The sequence below is a fragment of the Parambassis ranga genome, chromosome 10, assembly GCF_900634625.1.
Source record: "Parambassis ranga chromosome 10, fParRan2.1, whole genome shotgun sequence".
NCBI lineage: Eukaryota > Metazoa > Chordata > Actinopteri > Ambassidae > Parambassis > Parambassis ranga.
Window position 1 is genome coordinate 12,641,710 of NC_041031.1, and position 17,089 is coordinate 12,658,798.

The 17,089-nt window shown below is 43.0% G+C and overlaps 2 protein-coding genes across 2 annotated transcripts; both read left to right on the forward strand.

The window, feature by feature from the left end:
- Positions 1–484: 484 nt before the first annotated feature.
- Positions 485–5,839, forward strand: LOC114442680 (zinc-binding protein A33-like). Its single transcript, XM_028416450.1, has 6 exons — positions 485–1,085; positions 1,628–1,723; positions 2,977–3,210; positions 3,364–3,386; positions 4,009–4,124; positions 4,501–5,839. The coding sequence occupies exons 1-6, from the start codon at positions 564–566 to the stop codon at positions 5,064–5,066; spliced, it is 1,557 nt and encodes a 518-aa protein (XP_028272251.1). The 5' UTR covers positions 485–563; the 3' UTR covers positions 5,067–5,839.
- A 7,597-nt stretch (positions 5,840–13,436) lies between these two features.
- cabp2b (calcium binding protein 2b) lies at positions 13,437–16,939 on the forward strand. Its single transcript, XM_028416469.1, has 7 exons — positions 13,437–13,499; positions 13,575–13,691; positions 15,390–15,420; positions 15,517–15,651; positions 15,728–15,837; positions 16,599–16,746; positions 16,831–16,939. The coding sequence occupies exons 2-7, from the start codon at positions 13,650–13,652 to the stop codon at positions 16,854–16,856; spliced, it is 492 nt and encodes a 163-aa protein (XP_028272270.1). The 5' UTR covers positions 13,437–13,499; positions 13,575–13,649; the 3' UTR covers positions 16,857–16,939.
- Positions 16,940–17,089: the final 150 nt, after the last annotated feature.

A 17,089-nucleotide genomic window follows, 5' to 3' on the forward strand; every position in this document is an offset into this window, starting at 1 on the left:
CATTATTGAATTATTGAATTATTACCACACACTGACTCAAAGGCTCAAAGTTTGAAATACATGTAGCATCAATGTGGGGCAGCCTGTGGGGAAGAACAATTCAGGTCCAGTCAATGTAACTACATTGACAGTGTTTGTGTAATTACTCTCACTGCCAGAAGGGGGAGAAAAAAGTTTGCACTAAAGTTTATATTAGATTAAACAACTAGTTAAGACCTGATTGTATGTGTAAGCTTTATGTCATCATTCAGGAAAAGGGGCAACTGTTTCTTCTCTTGGTATGGTTCACTCTTTCTGAGAAAACCAGTCTGTCCGGGCTAGTACAGACGTGCGTCCTGCTGCAGCAGCTCCATGGGGCGGCGGCGGCACCGCGCCTGTAGCTACACGCCTTCAGGCTCCTACGTGATTTACGCTTCTGTTATCTTCTACCAAACCACTCCCTCCCTCTCTCCCTCCCTCCCTCTCTCCCTTCCTCCCTCAGTCACTCTCTACCGTCAAAGTTAGACCTGTCTTTAAAGTTAGCATCTGGCGTTTACCTCTCAGGAATATGTGCGCAGTGGAGAATGGCGGAAGCTAGCGCGCTGGAGGAGCTACAGTCGGAGCTCACCTGCCCGGTGTGTCTGGAGCTGTTCCGTGATCCGGTGATTCTCGAGTGCGGACACCACTTCTGCCAGGTGTGCATCATCCAGTGCTGGGAAGCCAAGGCGGACGAGCTGTCGAACTGTCCAAAGTGTAGAAAGTCGTGCGCCCGCAAACTGCGACCGAACTCGCTCCTGTGCAACGTCGTGGACAGCGTCCGCAGAGCGCGCTCGATGGACTCAGCCGCGGGGTCGTCATTCGACTGTGGCGAAGAGGGCGCGCTGGAGATGCCGGAGGAACGCGAGGCCGGGTCCAGCATGAGCAGCTTGGCCTCGTCCATCGGACACTGGGCACGCGTGGGCATGGATATGTGCGAGGAGCACGAAGAGAAGCTGAAGTTGTACTGTGAGGACGACCAGCTCCCCATCTGTCTGGTCTGCGGCATGTCCCGGGACCACAAGACCCACAACGTCATTCCTATTAACGAGGCTTTTGAAAACTACAAGGTGATTATCAGCCCTTTAAACTGAGTCCACAGTTCTGCTTGATGTTTGCTCTACTAGATAAAACCTAAGAGTTTTAGGGAGTGCCCCTTCTCTGTTCATTATAGCCTGACAAACACTCCTAATGGTCCAATCTAACCAGCCTTCCTCTCAGCATACACACCCTGTAACATGCCACGTTTTGTTTTAAAGGAATAACTCCCTGTTTTCTCCTGTGGGACTGTGGGCACTTTGTGTTTTACAGGAATTCAGCAGGTCTGTGTGAGCTTCTATAAGCCTCCCTTAACCTCCCAGCCAACCTTGCTGTTTGAAGACCGTCTCTGAGAGCCTCTCTGTGTGCTTCCATGTGTCTTTCTGGTGCTAAATTCCTTGTTTGTTTGAATTTTTGTGGGTCTCAGGGCTCAGTTGACGATCATATGACTTCCACTAAAGATGTTGTTGTTCACAGTGAGGCACCGATCAAATTAAGTGCTCATTTAAGTGTAATCTGGTTTACTAACACAATTTTTTGTTGCATGTGATTTATTTGTGCTGCCTGCCAACAGGATAAGCTGTCTGTGGCTTTGGACCGGGTTCAGCTACAGACCGAGAAGGCCACGCTTTTCCAAAAACAGACCAACGGAAAGATCCTCAGCATCAAGGTAATGAGGAACCCCAGCATGTGTTCTTTGAATACAACCAGAAGTTCTGGTAGTCATGACGAACATCTGCATTCCTCCACCTCTACCTGTGTAGGAGCCGTGACTGAGGGATGAGTTGTTGTAATTGTGACGGGCAGTGACGCAACAGGTTGTTAGTCAGCGTTGTTGCTCACAGAAACTAGGTGGTACATTCAGGCATGTTGTGTTATGGTTGTTTTTCTGACACCCTTTAGGCAGAAGCACAATGCACACACACACACACATATGTACAGAATTCAAGCTGCATGTCTCACAGGAAGTGATAAGAAAGTAGAGACTGACTGTGTTTTTCCAGCAGAACAGCGTTCACCTAAAATGGAGGTCACTGAGTGTGTGTTAAACACAGATATGAGGGGGCTGCGTTTGCACATGTATCCCCAGCTCCGCGTCTCAGTGTGCATAGTTTTGCCGTCGGGTCCGTTTGACCCACTTTATGTGCCGATTCACAGATTTTCACTTCTGTTTCTCTGTCAGTGTGACAGGATGTGGCTGAGCAACGTTTAGAGGAAGTTTGTCAATTCGTCTTTTCCTGCACATTTTCTCCTTCTGTGTGTTTCTCTGCAGAAACTGACACATGGCAGATGTTTCTGTCTGCTGAATCCAAAAGATGATTTACTTACAAAATAAACACAGTAACACTGCCAAATAATACTACTCAGATATACTGTAGATACAGTAGAAATAAAGGGTGAAAATATAAAAGTTTTTACTTTTTTGCCTTAAAATATAAAGTTATAATAATAATAATTAATAAGATCAGAATAATCACATGATCAACGGTTGTTATGTAAACTAAAGTTGTAGTTTAACCCGGTCAAACAGAAAATCTGTTATGTTAAACTCTTAAGTTCCAAAACAGCTGTGCAGCTTTGTTCCTGCTGACATTTATGATGTTAAAGGTGACACAGAGAGAGAGAGAAAAAGAGGGTTTTCTAGACTTGGGTGTGCACCAGTTGGACACAAACACAACTCCACATGAACCTCTCATGACTGCTGGGTGTATAAAGGAAGGAAATATTTACTGCCAAAGGTCATACAGTCACCATAAAAACTTTATAAGTATGTCAGATATTTTCCTCACAGCCCTGCTTACCCACAACCCTCCCACTTGAAGGAAATACTTGCAGAGTGCAGAACATTTCATCATTTTTTGTGTCATTTAATTTATTACTTTTTCAACCTCTTTTGTGACCTCAGTCCGTTCTGTGTTTCAGGAGCAAGCAGGAGATCTGGAGGAGCAAGTCTCTGCAGAGTTCGGCCATCTGAGAGAGTTCCTTCTTGAGGAGGAGCAGCGCCTAAAGGAGAAACTTCAGAAGCAGAAAGCGGAGAAGCTCAACCAGCTGGAGGAGGCACTCACTCAGGCCACAGAGCAAATCAGCCAACTGGAAAACACAGCTGACAAACTTCGCCTCAAACTGAGAGAGGAAGAAAACCCAGAGCAGCTGAAGGTGAGTGAAGCTGCTGTTTTTCTTTACAGACTGTGAATCATTTTAAATGACACACAGCCAAGTAGACACCAAAGTAGGGAAAGTGCCTGCATGTTTCAACATAAACTGAAGTGTTTTGTAATCTCAGGCCTGTGTTGATTTGTTCTGTTGCAGGGAATCAAAGATTTCATTGGCGGGTGAGTCATTCGTTTTAATCTAATGAAGATCATTGTGTCACTATAACACCACTTAGTGTAATTTCTTGGTCATCCTCTTTTGTTTGTTTTTGACTGCTGACCCACATCACATGGAGAAGGTGTCATGCTGTGCAGCAAACTGTTTGAAACAGGATGTGATGACTCGATCATAGTTTAGCACGGCTCCTTTGTGACACTTTGTCATGCCAGCTAGTGCCCACAAAGAAGCAGGAACTCTGTCAAACTGCATGTCTCATAGCTTTGGTGGATGCTCCGATTGACACAGTTTTGCTGAAGATGGTAAACAACCTCAGTGTGTTCCCACAGCGTGAAATGGGTAAAAAATATATACATAACATTAACAGTCCTCAGTGTTTTAGAGAGAGGGGAAGCAAACATAGATCAGGGTCTATCTTACATAGCTAACCTCTCCAGGTATCCTTGGTATGTGGGAGGAAGCCAGAGTACCTGGGGGAAACCCACACAGGCAGAGAGATCATACAACCTCTTTAGAAAAAGGCATCAGCTGGATTTGAGACGGGAAGATTCTTGCTGCCCTGCTGCAGACTAAAGAACGTTAAATTATCATCTCTCTCTCATTTTTCTGTTCTGTTCTTCTCAGGGCTGAGGGCTTGTTCGAGCACCCCCCAGAAGTGGCTGTGGATCTGCAGTCAGGAGAGTTTCTGGGACCTCTGCAGTACAGGACCTGGAGGAAAATGAGCTTAGTTCTTCAGCCAGGTGTGCTGACATATACTCAAAAACTGTGACAGGATTTTTTAACTGCTTCTTCTCCTGGTCAACAATCCTACCAGACCATTTCAAATGTCTCTATGAAGTTATTTAGAGTATTTAAGGTAACTTTCCAATGACATATCGTCATGCATTTATTCTGTAAATCTATACAGATCAAATTAATCTCAGGATTACTTCACAGTTGCATCATTTATATCTCATTTGTATCATGTAGCTAATGCTCTTATCCAGCTCGCCTTTCACTAATTGTGCAGAAAGGCATTGAGTATCTTTCTGAAGGTCACTTCTTTAGGTCGCTCTCTGTGGACACCTGTTGTTGCATCGGTCCTTTACTAACTCTCTGTTTTTAATGTCATCCTAGCTGTCACCACAGTGACCCTTGATCCAGACACAGCGTACCCCTGTCTGTGGGTTTCTCCAAGTCGCACCAGTGTCCAGGTGGGAAAAATCCAACCAAACTTGCCAAACAACCCTGAGCGCTTCACCCGCTACAACATCATTCTGGGCTCCGAGTCCTTCTCGTCAGGCAGACACTACTGGGAGGTGGAGGTGGGCTCCAAGACAGCCTGGGGTCTGGGTGTGGCAAAAGCCTCCGTTAACAGGAAGGAGGAGATCAGCCTCTGCCCAGAGGATGGTTTCTGGACCTTGGGTTTGAGGGACTGTGGCAATGGCACCAGTGAATATGAAGCGTGCACCGACTCAGACGAACATATTTTGTATCCCTCCAAACCTCCCAGGAGGGTGGGGGTCTATCTGGACTACGGACGGGGTGAAGTGGCATTTTATGACGCTGGAGACATGAGCCACCTCTTCACCTTCCATGATGCAAAATTTAAAGAGCCTGTTTTCCCTTACTTTAATCCCTGGCCGATCATCAATGGACACAACCGCGAGCCGCTCACCATCGTCACCCCACACTGGGCATAGATACCTTCAGAAACTGACCAGGCAGTGCAGGATCAAACTAGAAAAACACATTCACAAGTTAGAACTACGCTGTCAAAGACGAGAGGAGAGCTCCATCGTTGCCATTTGACATTTGTTCAACACATTGACTACACTGGCAGACAGGATCCCTCCTCACAGTACCTTTATGCTGCTGATCTCTGGATATAGTTCTGAAGTAATATGTTTCCCCTGTATTTTTAAACTGTGTCTCTTTTGGATTTGATCATTCAATGTTATCTTTATGGTGATTTCTATTGTGTGAAGCACCTTAACATTTACAACACTACTCTTCTGAAATGTAGTTCTCATCCTCTCTGTTAAACACCATTTGCCTGGAAGAACAGTGTAATATGATTAAACTCTGATGATGTTGTTGTTGCCAAGTTTGACTCCAGCAGAGGGCACCAGAGACTTTGAATGAACAAAACATGAAAGCTAGTCTCACACATTTTAAAACTTTCAGTAAAGAATTCATCTCAAACATTATTTTTTGGGATGTCACCCATTGGTTTGCACACTCCCTGATTCATGCCCCTTGACATTTTGGAGTCAGACATTACTAGGGACAAGGACCGCATACCTCCACCTTACACTAGCTGGGGCTCACCATCATTTGAGAATCACTGTGGTGTCCATGCAGTCTCTATAAGGTGAATGCCACTGAAAACGCTCAGCGGTCTTCCTTCTTCTGGCACAGGGTTGTTGAGTGTTTGCAATGTTTTTTGAAATGTTATTAAAAAACTTTAAAATGATGCACATGCAATGTTTCTTTTCATATTATACACATACAACAGCTGATCCCATGTATTTGAACCTGCTGTGTTATTGTCTCAGGGTTCAAAGCAATGCCAGATATGTGTGCTTACCTGAGCCAGTCCTCTATTCTCAAACAATAGTCATCACATGGCCAGCTGTGGTCAGTCACATCCTTCATACACTAAACCACAGTCCATTCAGGTAAATGGCAATAAACCCATCCAGCCAGGTGCTAACATTGTTGGTATACAGACAACAGTGAGCGCCTAAGTGATGGCACAAAAGCTATAACTCAGGGGCCAAGCAGTGCTGAATCCTGTGACACTGGTCACCAAGAACAATCCTAAGACAATCTGCACACTTGGTCTCATTAAGATTAACCGTAGTGTCACTCATTCAGGTCATTGGATACACCAGGTGCGTATGTGGTTGATAATCATGTTGAGTGTGTACACTAATACACGGTCAGCAGGGGGCCGTTGTATGTCTTCATTTTCCAGTTGTTGCAGGTAATGTCAGTTGTTGTTTTAACACACTAATTGTTTTCACATGGGGAAATGTTGTGCAGCCAGTGAAGAGTCCAGCCAGAACACCAAGACTGTGATCCACAGGAGTTCTCCTTTGCAGGACTGGAGCTAAATCATAGACTGAACTATGTGCAGGAGCTCTAGTCATCCACGAGGGTACATATAGAAACGGTTCCCCCTACTGGGTGTTGGCACGCAATGTAAATCAACTAATTCTAAACTGGGATGTGATATAAATAGCAGCTGCTTACAATAAGAGAATATGCAGCTTTGTCAGGGATTTTGTTATTTGAATTGAGGGACAGTACAAGTGTTACATTTAAATGTAATGAAATGTGCTTTAGTGTTTGTTGACTGCTTTATATCTAAACCAGTTTTTATTTCTTCAGGGTGCTCAAAACCTTGTCATCAAATATATATATTAGTTGTTACATTCATCATCAAACCACGTGGAATAGAACTAATGTGTGTGATTCGGTGAGCAGTGGTGTGGAAATGTTCCCCAAAGTCACACAGTATGAAAGATTTTGTGCTTTTGTGTAGTGCAAAGTCACTATATGATCAAATACATTGCTCATGTTCCCAAGCAACCGAGGAACTGATCAGAGACTAAGGAGGAGGCCACTTTTTTCTGAGCCTTGTCTGTGTGGATGATCCACAGAAACCCCTGTTATAAATGAAACAGTGACAGAAGCGTGAACCCAACCAAACAATCAGAACATGTACATCTTGTACGGTCTAATTCAACAGGCCTTCTGTAAATAGCCAGTATTTTCTTTGCTTGTTCTATCAAAACATCAGCTATAATTAGAGTGACATAATCAAAAACTGAACATGTGATTCATGATATTGTCTTTTATCAGATCTCTAGAGATAATCGGTTGATTATTTGCGTCCTCACTGTGGCTGTGTTTGCTGTTTACCTGTCATAGATACGCACAGTGTTCCCTTTTCACTGTCCAGTTAAGCAAGGTTAATGAGTCCCCTTGAGCCACACAGTTCGGTAATCTGTGACTACAATTACGACCAAATAAGTAATGAGAGTTAGTCTCGCCTAAATTAAACTTATCTCGTCTCTGTGTCTGCTTTAATCTCTGTGCGTCATCTGCCTATACATTAACCATGACAGCTACCAGCCGCTGGTCTGGTAGCTGCTGTCAGGGTTGTGCGCAGGCCGACCCTTCTCTCCATTAACTGTGCTGATCTGTAATTAGATATTATTGCAGGCTGATCAACATGCAGTAACACAAGCCTTCACTTCTACATTACTGCTCAGCTGCCACTCCCGCTGTCATTCACCCCCGTCTTTCAGCAACCCCAGGGATGGTCAAGGTGAGAAGAAAGAAGCCTCTCGTTTCTCTTTTCATCCTTCATGTCTCAAAAAACGACTGCTATTTTTAACCCTTGGCTATTTTTAACCCTCAGCAATTTAATATTTCTTTTTACAGATCTCTTTTCTGTCTCCGCCCCACCAAAAAATGTGCCTCTCCCCATCCCATACATAATCACTGAAGAGAGGGGGGCTTGTGGAGGATCACTGATGGACAGGGCTGAACTGATTAATGGAAACCTCATTAGGAACTGGAGAGAAGTCGAGCTATATGTTATCCCCACGTCGGAGGAATGTACACTATTAGGGTTTCAGTTTGAAAAGGAAATGTTTAATGCAGGTTAACAGGAGATGCTGAGCGAGAAAGTGATGTCAGAGGAGGCAGTTAAGGTCAAAATAGGGGGAAAAGTGAGACGCTTTATCAGGTCAAGGCAGCCAGACACCTCTCTGCTGGATAGAGGGAAAACAAATTGATTTTATTTATGGAAAGCTGATGCTTTTAGTGGAATTAGTTGCTTTAGAGAAACACTACAACAAAGCACCATTCAGAGTGCACAATAATATGTTTACATGCATGCGTGAACATTGTTGTCTAAAAATAGAGGTCAATGGTGACATGTTCACCTGTGTTTGCATGTGTGTGGGTTCAGCCATGCTTGCAGGATGAGATTATGCATGCAGGACCACAGTGAGGTGGTGTTGTTCCAGCCAAACAAAACCCTTTCGTCATACTCCTTCATCTCTGTCACTGTCTAAAATAAACGAACAGATGACCTGTGCACCACAAAAAACATCCAATTTGTGGTACAACAAAAGGCTCTAAATATGACAGGGGATTGAGGGCAGATAGACTGAGAGGGAGAAAAGGAGAAGCATGGGGTGCAACAAGGATTACTGTCAGGGGGAAATGGTGGTGACAAAGATGGTGGGAGAGCTATTCTGAGAAAAGAATGAGGATGAAAATGATGAATGTAAAGGGCGAGAATAGGACAAGAATCTGGGGGGAAAAGAACATTTTATGAAGGCCGATGGCAGGGGGGTGGGGGTTGTTGAAAATGAAAGCACCCAGGCAACAGGAGGAGTGTCTATCAGTGATGAAGGAGGAAAAGGTGGAAAAGGGGGAGGAAGAGAAGGAGAGAGAGAGAGCGGTCGACATGTTAGAGGTAGATAATGCGTAAGAGGTAAAGTTCAGGAGGTATAGAGTGTCACCTAAAGGATCAAGAGATAGTGAGTAGGGGCAGAGGTGCAGGAACTCAATCCCAGAGCCAAGACAACAGCTGATGATAAAAACCTCCTCACCTGCACACAGCAAGAGAGAGATATGGACAGAAGCACAGGGAAACACTGAGGAAAACTGCAGGAAGCAGGAGGACATTTGAGCAACATATAATTTTTTACCTGGAATTAATTTTATTCATTCTCATTTGTCTTTCTTGGAACACAGAGGCTCGAGCTCCTGCACCAAATGGAGAAGGATTTTTAAATCTACATATTTTTTAATTTGTTTATTTATTTATTTTTATTTATTTTTTTAAAAAGAGACACTGGGGTAAAAATAAATTCTGATGACTCCTTCAGCTGCATTTTAGCACATTGAGGTAAAAAAGTAGATCTCCTGCTGGAGGAGAGGAGAGCAGGGAAACGAGAGAGGGTGAGGGAGGGGGTGGGCGAGCAAGGAAGAGAGAGAGAGCGTGTGTGTGTGTGTGTGTGTGTGTGTGTGTGTAAGTCTGTGACACCACAATGTTCATGATCATTCGAGAGCCGTCCGCCGGAGGAGGCGGTGCTGCAGGGATGAGCGCGCCACAGGAGAGGAGTGCTAAACAGGTGTGTGTGTGTGTGTGTGTTTATTTTGTGTCATGCTTTTTAGTGTAGCTGTAACACATTTTGTGTTGATTTGAATGCCATATATTGTGTAGTTTTGCATGATTTTATCCGATATATTCCATTCGGAAATGTTTGGATTTATAGGTGATCTTAAAGCAGGATTAACTGATGTCAGAGATGCATCATGCTTTAAATCTCGTCTGCATTATGTGACAAGTTTGAGATCAAATAAATGACTGCAAAGCTTGTTAAATATTTCATACTGATGAGTTTTTTGAATGTTTGTATTTAGGTATATTGAGGGTAAAATGAATTTTAAATGGGCTCCTACATACTGAATATCTGAGTTTCTGGACACTACATTTTTGCATCTACAATACAAACAGTGTTAGAAATAAGGTGTGTGCATCTGGCATACATGTACAAGTTTGAGCACTACTCTCTTTAACTCTGTAGGTGCAGGCAGCCATCAAGAAGAAGGTGGAGAAGCAAAAGAAGCTAACCAGCAAGCAGGGAGGGGTTGGAGACATCCAGACTGCAATACCTCAGCTTACTCATCATCAGAAACCTAGAAAATCACCCCAAATGACACCAGCAGAAGAAGCAGAGGACAGCAAGGAGCTGGAGGAGAAGCTGGAGGAGATGATGGAGGGCCCTCAGAGGAGGGAGGAGAAGGAGGAAGAGGAGGAACCTGTCGACCTGCTGCCCATTGTGGACTCTGTGTTTGGACAGGTAGGTGTGTGTATGACACTAATGTATGTGTCTGTGCACAGTTAGTGTGTGTGCGTATATGTGTGTGTGTGTGCATATATATGTGTGTGTGTGTGGGCCAAGTGTCAGGTTCTCCGGCTGATTGAATGTCCCGCCAGTGGCTTGAGTGAAACTCTAAACCTTTGATTCAAATTAAAAGCCCTGCTGAGCTCCAATTTTTTAAAAAGTAGCCGTTGGTCTCACGTTGCTGACCTCTCTGATCTCACAGGTCACCGAGCTAAACAAACATTAACCATTTTGCCTTCCTGTGCAAAGCATGAGAACTGAGGCTAAGAATGATGATAGCGTGCGCTGGAGAGGATTTAAGCTCCTTTAGTTTGGGAGACATTAGGAAAGTGTAATCCGTAACAGATAGGGCCATAGTCAACCAGAGATCTGATGAACACCCTATCTCTGCTGCCATTGTGTCAGCTCGGTATCACATCACATCCCATCGCTCGCATGATAAGAAGCGACACGCGATACGGCTGCACCATCACAGCATTTGTGACCACATGGGTCCATGGTGTGAGAAAGTGCTTGTGTATGAAAATAACATCAAAAGAGATTAAAAAAAGCTCCACTCACTTCCTGCTGCTGCTGCTGTCCACAGTGAGTCAGACAGGACTTTTTTTCCCTGACTTAAAGAAAGAGTCACATCCACCTGGTCACGTCAGCAAACTCAGCAGAAGGAGATGATGAGTGGAGCTGAGGTTAGAATTAGCAAATCAATATAAAAGGAAAAAAAATGATGTGATGTCAGCGGTGATGCAAGTGCTCCAAAAAAAGAGAGAACGTCTGAGCGAGTGGGAGAGAGCGGACAGCAAAGTCTGGAAGAGAAGAGAAGATTTAGAATTGTTTGTTCTTTGTTGAGTATTTTTAGGCTTCCTAAAAGGAGGAGCACAGCAATCCTAAATCATTTATTATGGCTTAATGATGATGATGATGATGATGTAAGTTGAACCTCATTTACAAATTAACTCTTTACTAATTTATGACTGCAGATTTTATCCTTCATATATGTGAACCTGTTACCATCTTACTTTTTTTAACCCTAAATTGTTGTTTTTATTTGAGTAAAAGTCTTCTACCTTAATCTTTCCTACACCCTAATTCCCTTAATTCCTTCTCTCTTTCCTTCACGCTCAGTTCAGCTCTCTTCTAGTGTTTCAGTGCTTGACAGCTCTTATTACTGGAAACCAGCTGATGTCCATCTGACACCAGATCAGTACATGATATATTGGTTAACCACACATACACACACAAACACACACTGTGACGATCTTGTCACAAAGATACAAGAGTACACTGAGTCTAAAACAAAAGACAGAGTCATATTACCTGAGAAAGGCCTCAGAAGGCACACACACACTGTTCAGTGTGTGTGAGCTCAAATTAACCTCCAGCTGTATGACAGTCACTCATTGTTGATACATCAAGAAAAACAACAGACAGGTAATCAAAACAGAAACCCAGAACCTGTGAGTGTGTGTGTACTCGTGTGTGTTCTTACAAACCATTGGTAAGAGAATCAGGCTGATAATTAAACAATGCTGGGTTTGTTTACCTGCTTTATTAAAAAGGTCCTGTCTGTTTGACCTGGTGTGCAGTAGTGAGATTGTTTAAATATTATAATCTTAATAATCTCAAACACTGTTGTCAGTGCATGCTGCACAGACTGCTCCATGTCTCTCTGCCTAAAACGTTGGATTCTTCTTCTAAAAAAACTTTTCCTGGTAAAGTTTCATTTAAAGTGGTGGCTGTTAATCTGCCTGGACGTTCTACTAAAAATAGACAGGGTGTCATTAGTGTTTCAGACATTCACTGCAGCAGCTGTCTGATCAAGTTATCAGACTTTAACAAAGGTGGCCTCCAGTGGTGATGGCTGGTTCCTACAACCAATTCATGCAGAAGATTTTACATTAAAAAACCTGCACATGGTTTGTTGTTTCAGTTTATGAGATGATGATCTTTTTGCACTCATTTATCTGTCACTGCATGCTCTCCCAAAGACAACAACAACAACAAAGTCAATCTAAAAGGAAAATGTATAATATCCATAAATACTGATGAGCCTTAAGGAAGCCAAATAGAACATGGAAATGTGGACACAGTATAAATAAATAGCAAATATGGGCAATTAAAGAGTACACAACTGACTACATGCACTGCTTTAAACTTGTACTCTCACTTGCTCTAGCTGTCCTCATTCAGCTGGTCCTGCAGTGTTCTGTGTCTCTATATTGTAAATCAGACCCACACTCCCACAACAAGTCATGTTTTTACACCTTTTAGCAGAACTTAACTCCCTAAATGTGTCCCCAAATGGAAGGCAGGTCCCTACGGTGTATATAGACAAATCTGTCCCCACAACATGCACATATGCTCACAGTCTGCACACTCCCTGTGGATGCACTCTAGTAAGCAGCATGCCAAATTTGCTTAGGAGAGATTTGTTGACAGATGCTTTGTAAAAGCTCAGCTGACAACTTCACACTCCTATAACTCCACTTGTGATTTTATCTTTGACATTATTAAGACAGCTTGACCGAACACATTCTGTGATGTAAGACGTGTAGTTCAGATTTACCAGAAACATATTCTCTTTTCTACTTCAAACACAGGCCTCTAACATTTTATGTTCATTTATGTACACATTTCCATGTCTTCTACAAAAGCTTAACTGTCTACCATCATTTTTAACTACATAATAAAGGGTTAATACATGTCCAGAAAGACAATATGCAACCACAAAGCCATGAGTCAAAGGATAAAGTTAAGAAATATGCATACTACCATTCAGATATTTATATTTTCCATACAATGAAGGCTAATCTGTTCCACTTTCCTCATACTGAGTTTCATGCAGTAGCTGAGGAGCTTCTCCCTCCTTATGTTTCTTCTCCCTTTTCCCTTTTTTTCTTCTCATCACACTCTCCTCTTTAATCTAAAATGGCAGGGATTAATCCCACTCTGTTTATGTCCTCCTAATTCTCCCTCTAAAACTCTTCATACTGTAGATGAAGTCATTTGAATGCTGGTGCAACATGTGAACTTGGGAGGGAGGAGGAGAGGCAGACAGAGAGAGGGAGGGAGGGATGTGGGAGGGGGAGATTAAAAGTGCTGCTTCTGCACAGACACACAGCAGTGTGCTGCTGTTACTGTCAGTCCAGTTTGTGTTTTGGTGAAGCTCTGTGTTTGACACTGTGGATCATATAGATAAAGGTCAGGAGGCCCATCTTTGTAGTGTCCATTGTGATGACTAGTAGCCAGAATGTGACACTCAGAGACGTTTTCTAGACTTTATGAGCTGAACCTCTGAGGAAAGCAAATAAGAACAGTGAGGCAAACAGAAGAGAAAGACCAGGCTGGGTAATGGGCAACTGCACCAAACCATCTAAAGATACCATGAAGAAGGTAAGAGCATCTCTAAGCTGTTGTGTTTTCTTTGGAGCTTGTCAGGGTTTATGATGAACTGTACATGTAGATACAGTTTACTATGTACATTTAGAAGCAGAAAATAAAAGTTAAAATTACAGTGATGGTTTTTATACCACATACACTGCAGGAACGCTGACAGTGTTATGTACAGTGTGGAGAGATAGCAGAATTATCTCAGGCCGTGTCAACTGGATAAGACTGCAGATGGATGGAGACATAAGGTGAAAGTTGACATCAGGATGCGCTCTGACTGTAAGGATAATAGTGGACTCCCAGCTTATGTAACTCGGGTTCATAGCCACATTCCTACTGATGTTTGCATGACTTCCAAACAGAAGGTCTTAATCTTGTTCCTTTAAAGATAATAATGTGCTTCGTGTGTGCATATATCCTGTCAGTGTGTGACTGACTGTGAGGTTTAACAGGATGGTCTGCCCCTTAAAGGGGGCGATTAATGGGCCCCTCCGGGGTAAGGTGAGGTCAGCGGACCAGCAGGGTCTGCAGCTGGATGACGAGGACGATCTATATGTGGAGGTTAGGACGTTCCAGCATCCCGTTGGTGCTCTGGTGAAGAACTGCAACATGCTGCACAACATCGTTGGCCCGGCCTGCATCTTCCTAAAACAGGGCTTTTCTCAGACACTCGTATGTAACACAAGTGTGCACGCTGTGTCCTCACACAACCTCAGTGCAACTTTTTCCACTTGTGTCATTCTTTTTCATCCCCCTCAACATCACGGCCGGCTGACCCCGCTGCCCTCTTCCACACACCAGCTGTGACATCTCCCCACCCCCACCACCATCGCTGGCCTGGGTCAGACAATCAAATCCCCTGGCACCACGCGTGCTCAGCAGGGTCGATGGTTGAGTTCCATGGAAAGTCATTGACTGACTTTGTAGAGCTTCTATTCTATAGATGTGTTGCACATGTTTATGAGAAACCTGAGGCCGAAGTGAAACAAAAAGACTTTAGGCTGAATGAATAAACACAAACTAAGCCAGATATCCTTACTACAACCTTACTAATATGCCTTTTAGCAGCACTGAGCTCCAGTTATTTTACGCATGCAAGTGAGTCATTGTGTATATTGTGTAAACACAAGGCTAAAGATTTTATCAGAGCAACCATAATAGTGAAAAAGATTTGTGTCATATTGTTGAATCCTAACTTCTAATGTGGTTACGTGCGAGTGTTCATACGGACACATATGCTTGTATGTGAACCGTGAACATGTTTTTTATTTTAAAGTGGATTTCACTGTGTATTACAGCTTACTGAGAAATTTGCACGGGTGCAAAGTGTTGGGTTAAATGTGAAAATGCAGTATAAATGGCTGACATTGCACACATTCCCTGTTCCAGTTCAACCATGTAAAGTCATTAATCACAAAAACTGGCCAGACATCATGGTTCAGGACAATATTTTCCTGTCATTTATCACTTCATCATATTTCTGTGTTGTGTCATTTGATGTTTCATTTCTTCCCTCTGTGTCCTTTTAAAGTGATATGTGTGTGTGGGTGTGTGTCAGTGCGCACACTTAGATGACATTCTTTGAAAAGGCCTTTGTTTATATCTCTGTACTACGCCAAACAAGGTTTTGAAATATTTTCATGATGAGTGTGCGTGTGTTTAAAAGAAGAAGCTAATGTGTGACATGTCTTCCCCTGACAGGACAGAGAGCTGAGACCAGAAGAGATTGAAGGTGAGAAGACAAACAACAAACCACAGCTGGATTTCACTTCACATTTTATTAGTGATTTACTGTTACAGACCTGTGTTCTGTGTGTGCTTTTGTCAGAGCTCCGTGAGGCATTTGTGGAGTTCGATAAGCATAAAGATGGTTACATCCGTCATAGAGACCTGGGAGAGTGCATGAGGACGATGGGATACATGCCCACTGAGATGGAGCTCATCGAGCTGAGCCAGCAGATCTGTGAGTGGAGCCCGAGGACACATAAAGTAGTTTGCAGACGACATGAGTTTTTACATTACTGTGTGTTTGTTTGTAGGTGGAGGTAAACTAGACTTTGAGGACTTTGTGGAGCTGATGGGACCAAAGATGCTCGCAGAGACAGCCGACATGATCGGAGTTAAAGAACTCCGAGATGCATTCAAAGAGGTCAGGACATTCAGAACAGGAAGGCTCTGTGCCATTTTCAGGTTCAGCTCATCTAGCATTTAGTGACAAAGTCTCTGAGCTGAAGAGTGTGAAGGTTGGAAAAAGCTTTTAATGCATTCATTAGTTTTACTAATCACTGTTTCACTTAATTAGCTCCATTGATCCATTGATCGATCACCTACATTTTTCCTGCAGTAGGAAGCCGAACATACTGAATTATGTCCTGATATCGCAAATCTTATAAACAAAGCAAGGGCAATGTGACCCTGTTTGGCTATTTTTTTCTATTTTAGCTCTTTCTGCATTTCTTCTTTTTCTTGCACTCCCCTTTCATAGCATGAAGCATCACTGACTGTCTCATCCTGGTTTATATCTGTGACCAGGTGTTTACATGCGGAGAACATAACCAGGATGCTGTAAAAAGCTTCATCATCCTGGACTCTCGCGCACATAAACCAGGTGTATCATGCAGTTTGGTTGGCATCTGTTCTAGCAGTGTCCTTCTGATGTCCACATGCTGGAGGGAAGGAAAAAATGAAGTTATTTCTGAGTGATTTTACAGAATGTTTTCAGGTTCCGGTGGTTATTATTTAGACAGAAAAAAAGTTTGGAAAACTCAACACAATAAGAAGGATTACAATCATTTCTGTCTTACTACTACCGCATAATGTGTCTGAGACACCATGCCTTTCTCAAAATGCTTCATGGTGTTCAGTTTCACATGATCCTCTCTCTCTCTCTCTCTCTCTGTCTGTGGGCAGTTTGACTCTAATGGTGATGGTCTGATCAGTTTAATGGAGCTGCGTGAGGCCATGAAGAAGCTGATGGGCGAACAAGTGACCAACAGAGAAATAAATGAGATCCTCAGAGACGTCGACCTCAATGGAGATGGCCTGGTGGACTTTGAGGGTAAGACAGAGCTTTAATGGAACCTGTTGTGGCATCCACACTTATTCTGTCTCACCTCTTTATATTGATTTTTTTTTTTTTTAGAGTTTGTGCGAATGATGTCCCGCTGACAGATGGACAGTCTGCAGCTGCTGGATAAGGGAACACACTACACTGTAGTGAACATTTTTTTTGTTTGCTTCTAAGAGCATGCATGTATAAAATATATTTTTATATTAAATATAATCACAGCAAAAATGCAGCTCTATAACTAATATGACTGCACATGTCTGAATTTGAGGTGAAACACGTAGATGAGCATTTGAAATGCTGTAAAACATATCAGGAGTTCCACAGATCACAT